General features: G+C 49.0%; 1 protein-coding gene across 3 annotated transcripts in view; it reads right to left on the reverse strand.

Annotated features, from left to right (window-relative positions):
• AMBRA1 (autophagy and beclin 1 regulator 1) overlaps nt 1-10,969 on the reverse strand; it is an 86,799-nt gene extending 75,830 nt beyond the window's left edge. For all 3 annotated transcript variants that reach the window (XM_040409161.1, XM_040409160.1, XM_040409162.1), the window contains exons 1-2: nt 10,738-10,969; nt 2,468-2,688 (exon numbers count right to left, since the gene is read on the reverse strand). In XM_040409161.1, coding sequence (XP_040265095.1) covers nt 2,468-2,602 — 135 coding nt within the window. In that variant the 5' untranslated portion in view covers nt 2,603-2,688; nt 10,738-10,969. The remainder of the gene's footprint in view (nt 1-2,467; nt 2,689-10,737) is intronic.
• Between the last annotated feature and the right edge of the window lie 4,222 nt (nt 10,970-15,191).

Raw genomic sequence — 15,191 nt, forward strand, 5'->3', positions numbered from 1 at the left:
TACCAACAGAATTCTACTCCAACTAAAGCTGCAAACTGGAAGTCACCCTCCAGCGAGAGAAGGTCTGAGGATCACAGGGGGTTGCACTCACAGAACAGTTACTCCAGCACCACAGCAATAACAAACTCCCGAAGAATTAAAGAAGAAGTATTCCCATCTGGGACATGGATGGCACACTGCTAGAGTACGCCATCAATGTCAGATAAGAGCGGGGCCCAGAGGTGGGACCCACGTGCATCTCCAGAACGAGGCCCCCAAAGTTAAGGAGAAGACAATGCACATGCGCAGCTCCATTTACTGCTATGGGACTGGCGGGAATGGCCCAGGCCTATTTTTGGAACCCCCATATCTTTGAGTGGAGTGTGGCCGAGAATGCACCGCGTGCTCTCCCTTCACGTCAGGGGCTCCGTTTCGGAGATAGGAAAGAGTACCAAAGTGATATGACCCTGCCCCAAGTTATCTCCTCTCTCTTCACTGATGCTCTCTGCTCCCCTTAATGCAGAATCTGGATGCTTCCTTTAAGGGCATATGCACACGAACGTATATTTTCTTTTGTGTCCGTTCCGTTTTTTGGGGGTTTTTTTGCGGACCCATTGAAATGAATGGTTCCGTATATGGTCCGCCAAAAAAAACAGAAGTTACTCCGTGTGCATTCCATTTCCGTTCCGCAAACAAATAGAACATGTCCTATTATGGTCCGCATTACGGACAAGGATATGACTGTTCTATTAGGGGCCAGCTGTTCCGTTCCGCAAAATACGGAATGCACACGGACGTCATCTGTATTTTTTGCAGATCCGTTTTTTTGCAAACCGCAAAATACATACGGTTGTGTGCATGAGCCCTAAGGCTGTGTTCACATCTCATTTTTAATCTACTTTTAACTAAGGCTACTTTCACACTCGCGTTTTGTGTGGATCCGTCATGGAAGGATCCGTTCAGATAATACAACCGTCTGCCTCCGTTCAGAACAGATCCGTTGGCATTATCTTTAACATAGCCAAGACGGATCTGTCTTGAACACCATTGAAAGTCAATGGAGGACGGATCCGTTTTCTATTGCGTCAGTGAAAACTGATCCGTCCCCATTGACTTACATTGTGTGCCAGGACGCATCCGTTTGGCTCAGTTTCATCAGACGGACGCCAAAACGCTGCAAAGACTGAACTGATGCATTCTGAGCGGATCCTTTACCATTCAGGATGCATGAGAATGCAAACTGATCCGTTTCGGACCGCTTGTGAGAGCCCTGAATGGATCTCACAAATGGAAAGCCAAAACGCGAGTGTGAAAGTAGCCTTATACGTTGAGGGGAAAAAAAAAAAAAATCTCGATTAAATTTTTTTTTTTAAATCAATGCAAAGATGTTCCTACCCTTTCAGTAACCGGTGCCAGAATACTTCTGCTGCTAAATTACTAGTCGTCTATGACTGATAAAGAATACATTTTAATTGCTGATGTGCTGTACGAAAGTTCTAGTGAGCAGAGCAGATTCTATTAAGCCCGTTTTACATTCGCGGTAAACAGATCCGGCTGGGAACAGCCTGCTGGATCAATGAATACCGGGCGCTTAATGTGCGCTGCCAAAATACCGTCCGGCCCCATTCAGTATAATGGGGGCGAGCAGCGACCTGGCAAATATGCTGAGGTCGAACAGAACAAATACCGCCGCACGCAGCAGTTTTCGTCCGGCCACTTCTCTGCATATTTGCTGGGTTGCGGTCGGGTTATAGTGAATGTGGCAGCGCACGTTAAGCGCCCGGTATTCACGGATCCGGCAGGCTGTTCCCAGCCGGTACAGCCTGCAGGATCTGTTTACCGCAAATGTGAAACAGGCCTTAAAGAGGACCTTTCATTACAATAAGAAATCTAAACTAAGTATGCAGACATGGAGAGCGGCGCCCAGGGATCTCCCTGCACTTATTATCCCTGGGCGCCGCTCCGTTCTCCCGGTAAAGGCTCCGGTATCTTCAGATTTTCGGCTCAACTGGGAGGAGCCTGCTCTTGTTCTCCTGGGCGTCTCCTTCTCCCAGGCTGGAGCGCTGGCCAATCGCAGCGCTCAGCTCATAGCCTGAGTTTTTTTTCTCCCAGGCTATGAGAAGGAGACGCCCAGGAGAACAAGAGCAGGCTCCTCCCAGTTGAGCCGGAGCCTATACCGGGAGAACGGAGCGGCGCCCAGGGATAATAGTAAGTGCAGGGAGATCCCCGGGCGCCGCTCTCCATGTCTGTATGCTTAGTTTCAATTTTTTATTGTATTGAAAGGTCCTCTTTAAATTTACAGGAAAAGGGAGGGTAAAAAATAGCCTAAGTTTCTGGTCATGTGACTGCAATATATAAATCAAGGGGCGTTCCACGGCTAGGGACATCACTGGACTTTTGTCGGGTTTATCAGGGGGGAAAATAAATAGGTTTCTTCATGTCAAGGCTGAGCGTTACCCCACAGACATACATTTACAGGGTCACTCACCTTGCCTTCCCATTTCATAAACCGGGTTTTGTCCTCCACCAAGCACTGTAACAGTCGCTGGGCTCCCTGCGCCTGTGTACCCCTCTCTCTGCCCGAAAGAATCCGGACCGCATTCTTTTCAGGCACAACCCTCATGGCACCGCCGGCGCCGTCACAACAGCTTCTCAGAACAGAACGAAAGAGCTGACATCCAGATGCAGACAGACAGACTTCATGGGAGCCTAGAAATAAATACCAGAATGCAACCACTGTCAGTGGAAAGAGCAGGTGAGGATGAACATTTCATTGGTGGCTTTATTCTAAGCCTCCATTGGGTTGTCTCACCATAATGTAAATTATGTAGGTACAGATAGTACTGCCTCTCAGTCTCTCCCTGTACATGATGTAGGTACAGACAGTATTCTCTTATCACACTGTAAATGGTGTAGGTACATATACTGTAGTGCTGCCTGCCTGTACATGATGTAGGTACAGATAGTACTGCCTCCCTCTCTTTCGTTGTAAATGATGTAGGTACAGATAGTACTGCCTCCCAGTCTCTCCCTGTATATGATGTAGGTACAGACAGCACTGCCTCCCTGTCTCTCTCTGTACATGATGTAGGTACAGACAGCACTGCCTCCCTGTCTCTCTCTGTACATGATGTAGGTACAGACAGTACTGCCTCCCTGTCTCTCTCTGTACATGATGTAGGTACAGACAGTACTGCCTCCCTGTCTCTCCCTGTAAATGATGTAGGTACAGATAGTGCTGCCTCCCTGTCTTTCCCTGTGAATGATGTAGGTACAGATAGTACTGCCTCCCTGTCTCTCCCTGTAAATGATGGAGGTACAGATAGTACTGCCTTTCTGTCTCTACCTGTACATGATGTAGGTACAGATAGTACTGCCTCCCAGTCTCTCCCTGTATATGATGTAGGTAGAGATAGTACTGCCTCCCAGTCTCTCCCTGTACATGATGTAGGTAGAGATAGTACTGCCTCCCAGTCTCTCCCTGTACATGATGTAGGTACAGATAGTACTGCCTCCCAGTCTCTCCCTGTACATGATGTAGGTACAGACAGTATTCTCTTATCACACTGTAAATGGTGTAGGTACATATACTGTAGTGCTGCCTGCCTGTACATGATGTAGGTACAGATAGTACTGCCTCCCTCTCTTTCGTTGTAAATGATGTAGGTACAGACAGTACTGCCTCCCTGTCTCTCTCTGTACATGATGTAGGTAGATAGTACTGCCTCCCTGTACATGATGTAGGTACAGACAGTACTGCCTCCCTGTCTCTCTCTGTACATGATGTAGGTACAGATAGTACTGCCTCCCAGTCTCTACCTGTACAGGATGTAGGTACAGATAGTACTGCCTCCCAGTCTCTACCTGTACATGATGTAGGTACAGATAGCACTGCCTCCCTGTCTCTCTCTGTAAATGATGTAGGTACAGACAGTACTGCCTCCCTGTCTCTCTCTGTAAATGATGTAGGTACAGACAGTACTGCCTCCCAGTCTCTCCCTGTAAATGATGTAGGTACAGACAGTACTGCCTCCCTGTCTCTCTCTGTACATGATGTAGGTAGATAGTACTGCCTCCCTGTACATGATGTAGGTACAGACAGTACTGCCTCCCTGTCTCTCTCTGTACATGATGTAGGTACAGATAGTACTGCCTCCCAGTCTCTACCTGTAAATGATGTAGGTACAAATAGTAATTCCTCTCTGTCTCTCTCTGTACATGATGTAGGTACAGACAGTACTGCCTCCGTGTCTCTCGCTGTAAATGATGTAGGTACAGGCAGTACTGCCTTGGCTAGCCTTCTGTATGGGACTAGAAGCAGTGGAGACAGTACCCTCGGCACTGGAATCGAGAGCCAGTGAATAAGTCAATGGATTATTTTTTATGCCAAATGCTTTCATGGTCATTACTAAAATTGTTTTGGGGGGTTGATAACCCCTTTAAAAAGGTATTTCAGTTCTCAATGACTTGCTGGATAATATTTTCAAAAAATTGACCTACTGCAGGTGGCTGTATACAAAGAAAATCCCCTTATTCACCTTTTATATCTCTCACCATTCCAGTCCTTGCTGGTCCCGCAGCAATGACATCAGATCCACTGGCTCATACGACCATTGCTCCCAGTGGGACATGTGCTGTTGATGCACACGTGACCACTGAGGCCAGTGAATGGCAGCAGCAGTCACACGAAGGATGGATGGGATGTCATCGCTGCAGGACCAGCAGGGACTGGAGCGGCAGGATATATAAGAAGTGACTAAGGAGGTTTTCCTTTATGTTATACAGCTCCCTGCTCCGAGCCAGAAGACCCCTTTAGTAATCAACACTGTGTATCATACAAAAGTAATAAGAAAATACAAGTGCCCAAGTTCTAAAACCTTAGAAACTGTCTGATAACCGGGAATAATAGATCACATTCAGCATGCTGCACAGCAAGTTTCTGTCTCCTTAAGCACCGCGGTCGATTTCCTGTACTGGGCGACTGCCAGGTGCACGTGACCCAGTCTGCAACGAAACCGAAGAGGAGAAGAGGCTCGATATCTCAACACGGAACTAGACAAGTCAAATCATGAGATCCTTACAGGGAGAGAACATGTCAGCCGGGCCAGACGAGAAGATTTCCCGAATTTACACATCTCGCATGCAACCATCTTACGCTCCACCTCTGAGCACAACTTCCATATTAAAGGGCATCTGTCAGCAGTTTTGTATCTGACCTGTTACATGTGCACTTGGCAGCTGAAGGCGTCTGTGTTGGTCCCAGGTTTATATGTGCCCGCATTGCTGAGAAAAATGAGGCTTTCATATATGCAAATGAGCTTCCAGGAGCAACGGGGGCGTTACCATTACACCTGGAGGCTCCGCTCTCTCTACAACTGCCGCACCCCTCTTCACTTTGATTGACAGGGCCAGGCAGTGAAAAGGTCATCATGCTTGGCCCTGTGCAGAGGACGCAGGAGTTGCAGAGAGAGCAGAGCCTCTAGGTGTAATGGTAACGCCCCCGTTGCTCTTAGAGTCTCATTTGCATATATTACAACATCATTTTTCTCAGCAATGCGGGCTCATATGAACATGGGACCAACACAGACGCCTTCAGCTGCCAAGAGCACATGTAACAGGTCAGCCGGTGTCATAGGGACAAATCTGCTGACAGATGCCCTTTAAAGTGCCTGTACACATTAAAGCCAGGGCTGGCCGATCATCTGATGTGTATGTCAGGGAAAACAAGGATCGGGCATATTGGGATTTCAACATGCCTGACCATCTTGTTTTTTGCAGAGGTGTCTTATTTGGGAAAACTAGAGGCTAGATTAACGCGTCTGTAATCTAAGGGCTTGTTCACACAGCAGATTCCAAACCAAAAATCGTGCGGAACGGTCAATGGGAATCTGCACCGCGGTTCAACTGGCCGTGGATGATGATTTGTACGCGGTCGCCCCGAGACCCGACCCTTACTGGCGCAGTTTCCCCACACAGGTTTTCTCCACTGAGTGTGGCTAAAGGCGAAGATGGACCCAAGGGTCGGCCACGGTCTCTTTGAAATACCAGTCAATGCACTATAAACGGCTGGCACGTCATGGTACAATCATAGGCGGCTGATTGGCAGAGGGAAAAGAAGCAGGACCACAGATTTCTAGAAAGGGACAGACCAGGCGCCACACGCCTGGAAATGCAACACCGCTAAGTTCAAGTAAATGGGGCAACCATGCCACTTCTAGGCGCTAGGTCTGGAGTTGCATTAAGTAGCAGAAAATGAATCAGCGGATCCCCGGTCTGCCCCCAGGGTGGCATGGCACTACTACCCTACTAATTGTGCTGCACACCCGGGGACACCAGGCTATCTTAGTACAGAATAATTTCTTAATAAAAAAGGGAAAAGCCGCTCCATTCAGCCTCCATCCTGCCAAAAATCAACCTTTCTGTGAAAAAAAGCCAATGGACCGGATAGAGCAAAGCTCTGTTGGCAGTAGCGATATCGCCGCTTCCTTCTACACACAATGGGGCGCATTTACTAACGCTATCTGATAGAGCAGAGGTCGGAAACCAGCTGCTGTGAAACTACAATTCTCGTAGAAATGAATGGAGCATGCTGGGAGTTGTAGTTTCACAACAGCTGGTGTGCCGCAGGTTGCCTACCGCTATGATACTTGAAGAGGTTTGCCCATCTCAAACATGGATGGCACATTGCTAGGATAAGGAACGGGTTCCACCACCGGGACCTTCTCCTATCTCCAGAACGGAGCCCACAAAGTAAACAGAGAGGACACTGCGCATGTTCGGCTATCCTCAGTTCACCACTATAGGGGGGGGGGGGGGGGTTCGGAAAATAGAGGAGCACTGGTTTGGATCATTTCCGGCATTCGTTTAGCTGCGCGCTCTCCATTCACTGCTATGGGACATCCAAAAACAGCCGAGTCTCGCTCGCTCCCATAGCGATAATTGGAGAGTGCACTGCGCATGCGCTCTCCTTCACTTTGGGGACAGCAGCGGGTTCCACCTATCTGACATGGATGGCATATCCTAGAGAAATGACATCAATGTCTGAGATGGACCAACCCTTCTAAGACCCCCACAGTGGCGCATGCTGCCTAATGGATTTGGCACTGCTAGGAAGACACTTTCCATGACTGATACCAGCTCAAGGTTGGTGTAACTTGGCACCATTGTCTACCCCAATAAACCAGCGCATTTTATGAACCCACCTGATTGCACCCTAGAAACTTCAAAAAGGTTCTACCAGGGCACAAACATCTGATCTTTTGGCTGTAAATCAATAGGTAAGTTAATGGAGAAGGCATCACCATTACTGCATGTTAAGGGGGGGGGGGGGGGGTGTCTGCCGTGACCACTGGGTGGTGGGTGAAAAGTCCTGTTGTGACTTCCGGGTAAGAGGACAACCTGGGTGGGGGGTGTTACTCCCTCCTGAGGAAAGGGTAGCAATCATGTGATCATTAAGGAGAAAGGGGGTCCGGCGTTGACTACAGGAAAAAAGTCTGCTGTGACTACTGGGGACGTGGAGAGGGTCTGCTCTGACAAATGGGGGAAATAAGGGAGACACCGCTACTGAAACTAGCAAGGGGGGCTGTATTCCGACTACTGGGGGGTGAGGGTACAGCCTTGAAATGACATGATAGATGGGGCATCGCCAGTTTCGGCGCAGAATCAGTCGCACATCATGACATCGCTGGTTTCTAACTTCTGGCACAACCCGGTAAATCTACCTAATCAGCATTTCTATAAGATATCATCACTCAATGACATAAATTAGCACGCAGCGCAGCACGGCGTCTAACCTCATTCCCTAAAACATCATCTGCAATCTGATTGGTTCCGACCCGGTGTAACGAGGTCACATGGGGCAGACGCCAGGCTCGTTACACAATAGTTACTTCTTACACAAATGTTGACTTTTGCTCCATCGAACATAAAATAAAGTCTACGCTGATGGAAGGCGTTTATTTTGCAATTCTGTACAAATAGAAGGGCGCTGCCACGGTAAGCTCTGGTGTAAGCGGGATGCGCCATTTACTGATCTGTGACACCCCACCCAACGAGACCCCCACCAACTTCTATAACATGGGGTTCTTGCTTCACCTGGCCTTTTCTTTGCACAAAGCTGCTCCTAACCAAGCAATGAGCCGAAAAGTCCGGAGAAATCTGACAAATCCCACTGCTAAAATGTAAAATGCAAGACTACCTGTGCCTCCCGTCATCTACAGGGAGGCCGCACTGTCTGTGCCTCCCGTCATCTACAGGGAGGCAGCACTACCTGTGCCTCCCGTCATCTACAGGGAGACAGCACTACCTGTGCCTCCCGTCATCTACAGGGAGGCAGCACTACCTGTGCCTCCCGTCATCTACAGGGAGGCAGCACTACCTGTGCCTCCCGTCATCTACAGGGAGGCAGCACTACCTGTGCCTCCCGTCATCTACAGGGAGGCAGCACTACCTGTGCCTCCCGTCATCTACAGGGAGGCAGCACTACCTGTGCCTCCCGTCATCTACAGGGAGGCAGCACTACCTGTGCCTCCCGTCATCTACAGGGAGGCAGCACTACCTGTGCCTCCCGTGATCTACAGGGAGGCAGCACTACCTGTGCCTCCCGTGATGTACAGGGAGGCAGCGCTACCTGTGCCTCCCGTCATCTACAGGGAGGCAGCACTACCTGTGCCTCCCGTCATCTACAGGGAGGCAGCACTACCTGTGCCTCCCGTCATCTACAGGGAGGCAGCACTACCTGTGCCTCCCATCATCTACAGGAGGAGACAGGGAAACCAATGCAGAGAGGTGGCAGTCACCATACAGAGGTGTCCTCAGCCTTTGCATGGTGAGGTGCACCAAAACACATACCAGCGGCAGACAATCACTGTCCACAGCAGTGACACAATATGCATCCTGCTGTCATGGACACCGTTTTCTGCCTCCGTTTGATGTATACGTTTAAAAAAAAAAAAAAAGATACAAAATCGAAGCCCACCATGTTCTTGCATTCTGCATATTTTGGTTAAAAAAATTAATTAAAAAAAAAAAAATGCATCCTTTATTTTTTACAATGGAACTCTATAGTGAACGGATGTCACTGTACAGCATCAGCCTGAGGCATCCATTTAACGTATACGTTTTGTGTATGTGTTAAATGGATGGGAAAAAATATGTGAACCCAGGCTTAAAAACCGCGTTATAACAGCAATTTCAAAAAACAATAAGTTTTATCGACTCGAGTGTTCCCCCGATTCCGCACCCCATCGGCTCTCGAGTGTCCCCCCAATTCCGCACCCCATCGGCTCTCGAGTGTCCCCCCAATTCCGCACCCCATCGGCTCTCGAGTGTCCCCCCAATTCCGCACCCCATCGGCTCTCGAGTGTCCCCCCAATTCCGCACCCCATCGGCTCGAGTGTCCCCAGATTCCGCACCCCATCGGCTCTCGAGTGTCCCCCCGATTCCGCACCCCATCGGCTCTCGAGTGTCCCCCCGATTCCGCACCCCATCGGCTCTCGAGTGTCCCCCCGATTCCGCACCCCATCGGCTCTCGAGTGTCCCCCCAATTCCGCACCCCATCGGCTCTCGAGTGTCCCCCCAATTCCGCACCCCATCGGCTCTCGAGTGTCCCCCCGATTCCGCGCCCCATCGGCTCGAGTGTCCCCAGATTCCGCACCCCATCGGCTCTCGAGTGTCCCCCCGATTCCGCACCCCATCGGCACTCGAGTGTCCCCCCGATTCCGCACCCCATCGGCACTCGAGTGTCCCCCCGATTCCGCACCCCATCGGCTCTCGAGTGTCCCCCCAATTCCGCACCCCATCGGCTCAAGTGTCCCCAGATTCCAGACCCCGTCGGCTCAAGTGTCCCCAGATTCCAGACCCCGTCGGCAGGAGTGTCCCCAGATTCCAGACCCCGTCGGCAGGAGTGTCCCCAGATTCCAGACCCCGTCGGCAGGAGTGTCCCCAGATTCCAGACCCCGTCGGCAGGAGTGTCCCCAGATTCCAGACCCCGTCGGCAGGAGTGTCCCCAGATTCCAGACCCCGTCGGCAGGAGTGTCCCCAGATTCCAGACCCCGTCGGCAGGAGTGTCCCCAGATTCCAGACCCCGTCGGCAGGAGTGTCCCCAGATTCCAGACCCCGTCGGCAGGAGTGTCCCCAGATTCCAGACCCCGTCGGCAGGAGTGTCCCCAGATTCCAGACCCCGTCGGCAGGAGTGTCCCCTCTATAATTGATTCTAGATCAGAGTAATATTACGGTCTATTTGCAGACGTGTCCCCTTTTATTTGTTATTACCACCATACACGATCTCCTTCCTCAAAAATAAATTTTTTTAATTAAATAAATTTTAAAAAATTATAAAATTCCGGCCCGTCACACATACAAGAACAATTAACAGAGCGATGCGCCACAACTGCGGTAAAAACACTGATTTTACTGCCATTCATCAGTCTGTGACTCGCAAAATGAAATAACGGCGAATGACGGACTGGAAATCGCACATACAACTAAGGAAACCGCAACAGTCGCCGTAACGATTGCATAAAACGGTCACAGCGGTTACGTGAATATGGCGATCTCTTCGCGAATATACGCGTCAGCGACACATAAACCGCCACTGACTGGACGTGTACCTGTGCCAAGAACAACATGTCATCACCCATGTACACACACACGTATGTGCACACAGCTCGCCCCAGGCACACACGTCCACAGCAGCACGGGGCCACAGGCAGCCACACATGTCATCCCTGCCCGGTGAAAAGCCCCGGGATTATTCACCTCTCGGGCGTTGCAGGCCTTACTGGCTCCGGCCTGAGTGATCGCGGTGAGTCCTGGGCCTGGCAGGCCGCTTTCTGTCCCGGACCACGTTATGGAAGGAATCCTGTGGTTTCGTACGGGCGGAGGAGAGCGAAAGAAAATCGTTAGCTACAGACAGATACCGTTAACAGCGACCATCCGGGACAATGGCGGCCGCCAGACCGAAGTAGCTGCCAGCCGAAAGCACCGGATACCCGAGCGAATCGATGAAGGAGCCAACTAGGATCAAACTGAGCCAATCAGAGGGCGGCGACTCTGGCGCAGGCGGGAGCAATCGAACGCCGAGAGAGATGTCAGCAGTTGCAGGCTGGTTAATGGATCACGGAGCGGGGCCGGGGAAGTTTTGGCTTCGCTAGCGGCTGCCGTTCTTCCACTAAAGCTTCTGAGACGTTAGACTCATTTCTCTTACCATAAGGCCGGGGCCACAGGGTGGGGGACATTTATCAAAACTGATGTAAAGGAGAACAGGCTTAGTTGCCCATAGCAACCAATCAGATCATATCTTTCAGGGCTCCTTTGGAAAATGAAAGGTGGAATCTGATTGGTTTCTAGGGCAGCTAAGACTGGATGCCTTTGGTCATGAGAGGCTAAAAGTGAACTTTGCTCTCACCAAAGGGTAACTTTTGTAGGATGGGAATGTTGCTTTTAACAAAAAACAGCAATGTTGGATTTTTGGCGACAGTTGCGGTTTCTCTGTGACCACATGGACATGATACGATCATTGGATGCAATGTCGGAAGGCGAAGTTCGCGTCACACGACTGATGTCGAACCACTATTTTTACACGTCGGTGATTCACGGACCACTCACATGTCCATCGACTTGAAAGGGGTTTTCCGAGATTTTAATATTGATGAACTATCCTCAGGACAGGTTATCAGTATCTGATTGGTGGGGGTCCGACACCTGGGACCCCCCGCGCTCAGCTGTTTGAGAAGGAACAACACTCATAGTAGCGCTGCGGCCCTCTCTGTGCTTTTCCTACGCCAGTGACGATACGTGTTTATGTGTCACGTGGCCTAGGAGCAGCTCAGCCGCATAGAAGGGAATGGGACCAAGCACAGCCGCTATACAATGTCCGGCGTTGTGCTTGGTGAGCACGAAGAAGGCCGCGGCGCTCACAGGAGCGTCACTGCCTTCTCAAACAGCCGATCGGCAGGGGTCCCAGGTGTCAGACCCCCACGATCAGATACTGATGAACTATCCACAGGATTAAATCTATGAAAACCTTTTTAATAGGTGTATTCATATATCAACGGTTTTCCGTGGTGACACCCCCGGAAGCACGCCCCATTTTATCTGTGATCCCTCACGCACATTGTAATCTATAGGTCCATTAAAAAAACACGGATGCCATCTGTGTTTGGTCTGTGGTTTTCACAGATCGTTAGTAGAAGATGCTCCGGAAGCCAATTTTCAGCCTATCAGTGTCCGTGAAACACGATCAGGGATGAAGCACGGATCACGAGGCCAGTGCGGCTGCAAATCCGATGCGATTTAGGCTTTGCAACACCCATTAGGGTACGGCCACGTGTGGCTGGTCTTCTGTATAGTTCTGCCTGGGGAAAAAAATGCACCAAGTCATGCGGATGGCAAAAGGTAAAACGCACAAAAATTGACACGCTCCGGATTTATGCTACATTCACAGGTGAAAAAAGGACGTCTGTTAAAAAACGGTCCACTACAATTGTATGGCGGCTGTCGGTCCACGAAAACCAACAAAATAGGACCCGCCAAAAAACGGCCGTGTAGATAACTCCATACACTATCATTGTTCTAAAAATGGGCGGGTCACGGCCGTTAAAAAAGCGTCTGTCACGCAGAATTCTAGAAGGTATAGCGTTAGACCGTTCTGTTTGATTCCACATAAATGAAACTCAAATTCAAAAAATATCGTACAGTGTTCTGTCAGATCCTTATTTTGAACCCTGTTGGACCGCTGAGGCCAGTGACTGGTCACGTGCAGTATACGGCTACATCACCACTGCAGCCTCTCAACCAGGGGTGCACAACCTTTTATTTGGTCTGGGGGCCGCATTGTCACATCGCTCTATTTCAAGGGGCCGCAAATAAAAAAAATGTTGATCGGCGCTCATCTGCCTATTACACAAGCCAGTGCAAAGTGACTGGGGAGGAGCGATCGCTGCCACAGTCGTGCTGCAGATAATCGGAAATTTTTCATCCTGATAAAATATGCAAATCAGCCGACAAATGAGCAATACCTTGTTTATCGACTGATCAGCTGCACGATTATACCGGCCAGATATAAGATATGAGCGCTCCTATGAACACTTGTTCCCAGTAATTGTCCCAAATATCGTGCTGCAGCATAGCCCCTGAAACCGAAGAGTTATACTTACCTGCTCCCTGCCTCTCCGGTTCTTCGAACTGCCTCCGCTGTTTACACCTGGCAGTGCATGGGCATGGTCATACACCACTCCAGACAATGACTGTGTGTGGCCACAAGCAGCGTGTCACTGCTGAAGCCGGTCATTGACTGGAGCCGTGCAAGAGGCCATGGTTATGCATTGTCAGGTGTAAACAGAGCAGGAACCGGAAGATGGAGGCAGCGGGGGCAGTGCAGAGGACCAGAGCGGAGTGGAGCAGGTAATTATGAATTTTCTATTTCAGAGGCCATGCTGCAGGAACTTGTTAAAAAAAAAAACATTTTTACCAGAAAAGTGGCGACATTTCCTTCCATCCTGCCTCCTATTTATAAATCAGCGGTTTCCTTCACTGCAGAGGACGGAGCTCACTGGTTATCACCATCTCCTGCCAATCCAGTTACAGGCGTCCTGCAGTAACCAGTAAGCACATTACCTTGCTAGTGGGGAAGGCGCCTATTGGTTAACGCTTGAATGACCAGGCCCGAAAAGGCCTTAATGACCAGACACTTTTTTGTGATTTAGCGCGCGTGGTGGTTCAAATGGTTGTAACTATCTTATTTGTTGGACTACCAAGATAATTTTTGCAACAATTTTTATTTGGGGGAAACTGTACAAAACGTTTTTAAAAAGTAGATATTTTTTCAAACTATAGCTCCTTATTCTTTAAATATGAAAACTGACACCAAAATTAATTATAATTAGTTCTCTATTTTGTGTATTTTGCTATATAATATGAAAAGTTTCACGTGAATGGGGCGGTAATGGTGACGGTTTTGATTGGTGTGGGTTTCTTTTCTTTTATGTCTGAATTTTTTTTTTAACTTAATATATTTCTGCTACATAATATGTCCCCCAAGTGGTCATAAAAAGACCTTGGGGGACACTGTCACTTTTTAAAATTTTGCACTTTTTCACAAAAAGACTGTGGTGGGACAGTGAACACTCTTTTATTAAGCACTTTTTCCTTTTTATTTAATTTTATTTTTAAATTTATTTAGTTTACAAATTTTTTTTAAATCATTTTTTAAAATATATTTTTACCACATAATTTGTCCCCAAGAGGTCACTGAAAGACCTTTGGGAGGCAATAAGTGACTTTTTTTTGTACTATATCCACTGTAACTGGAGCATCCAAAGGAGCCCCAGTTACAGGGAAACCAGCCTGCTGCGGAGGCTTTGTACCAGGGCAGCGCTCCTCTGTTCCCGAGACACCCAGCGATCACGTGATCGCTGGATCTACACTGCAGAGCGCTCATAGAGGAGAAGGCAGAAGCGCTAATAAAGCGCTTCTGTCTTCTCCTCGGCTTCCCCGCTCTCACTTATAGCCGGGGACCCTTTCTGCTCCTGCTACAAACCTGTGATCCATCTGCTGTGCGGAGGATTGCAGGATCAGCTGTGTTTCTGCCCAGCAGGAAAGGGAAGGGGGGGGGCGCAAACCATGCTCTAAATGTAAGACAGCTAGAAAAACCATACATTTAGACGCAGCAGTGGAGAGGCCTGCGCTTCAACATAACTGCGACGGATCCACCGCCAGTGCAGGGTCTTATTATGACTGGCGTCTAAAATGCCAGTCTTAATAAATGTGCCCCTTAGGCCCCTTTCACAAGGGCGAGTATTCCGCGCGGATGCGATGCGTGAGTTGAACGCATTGCATCCGCACTGAATCCCGACCCATTAATTTCTATAGGGCTGTTCACATGAGCGTCATGGATGGGGACCCGATCATTATTATTTTCTCTTATAACATGGTTATAAGGGAAAATAATAGCATTCTGAATACAGAATGCTAAGTAAAATAGCGCTGGAGGGGTTAAAAAATAAATAAAAATAATTTAACTCACCTTAATCCACTTGTACGCGCAGCCGGCATCTCTTCTGTCTTCATCTGTGAGCATGGTGATGGACCATGTGATGAACGCAGTGACATCAAAGGTCCTATTGCTCACAGTTAAAGACAGAAAAGATGCCGGCTGCGCGAACAAGTGGATTAAGGCGAGTTAAATTATTATTATTATTTTTTTAACCCCT

The sequence above is a fragment of the Bufo bufo genome, chromosome 10, assembly GCF_905171765.1.
Source record: "Bufo bufo chromosome 10, aBufBuf1.1, whole genome shotgun sequence".
Lineage (NCBI taxonomy): Eukaryota > Metazoa > Chordata > Amphibia > Anura > Bufonidae > Bufo > Bufo bufo.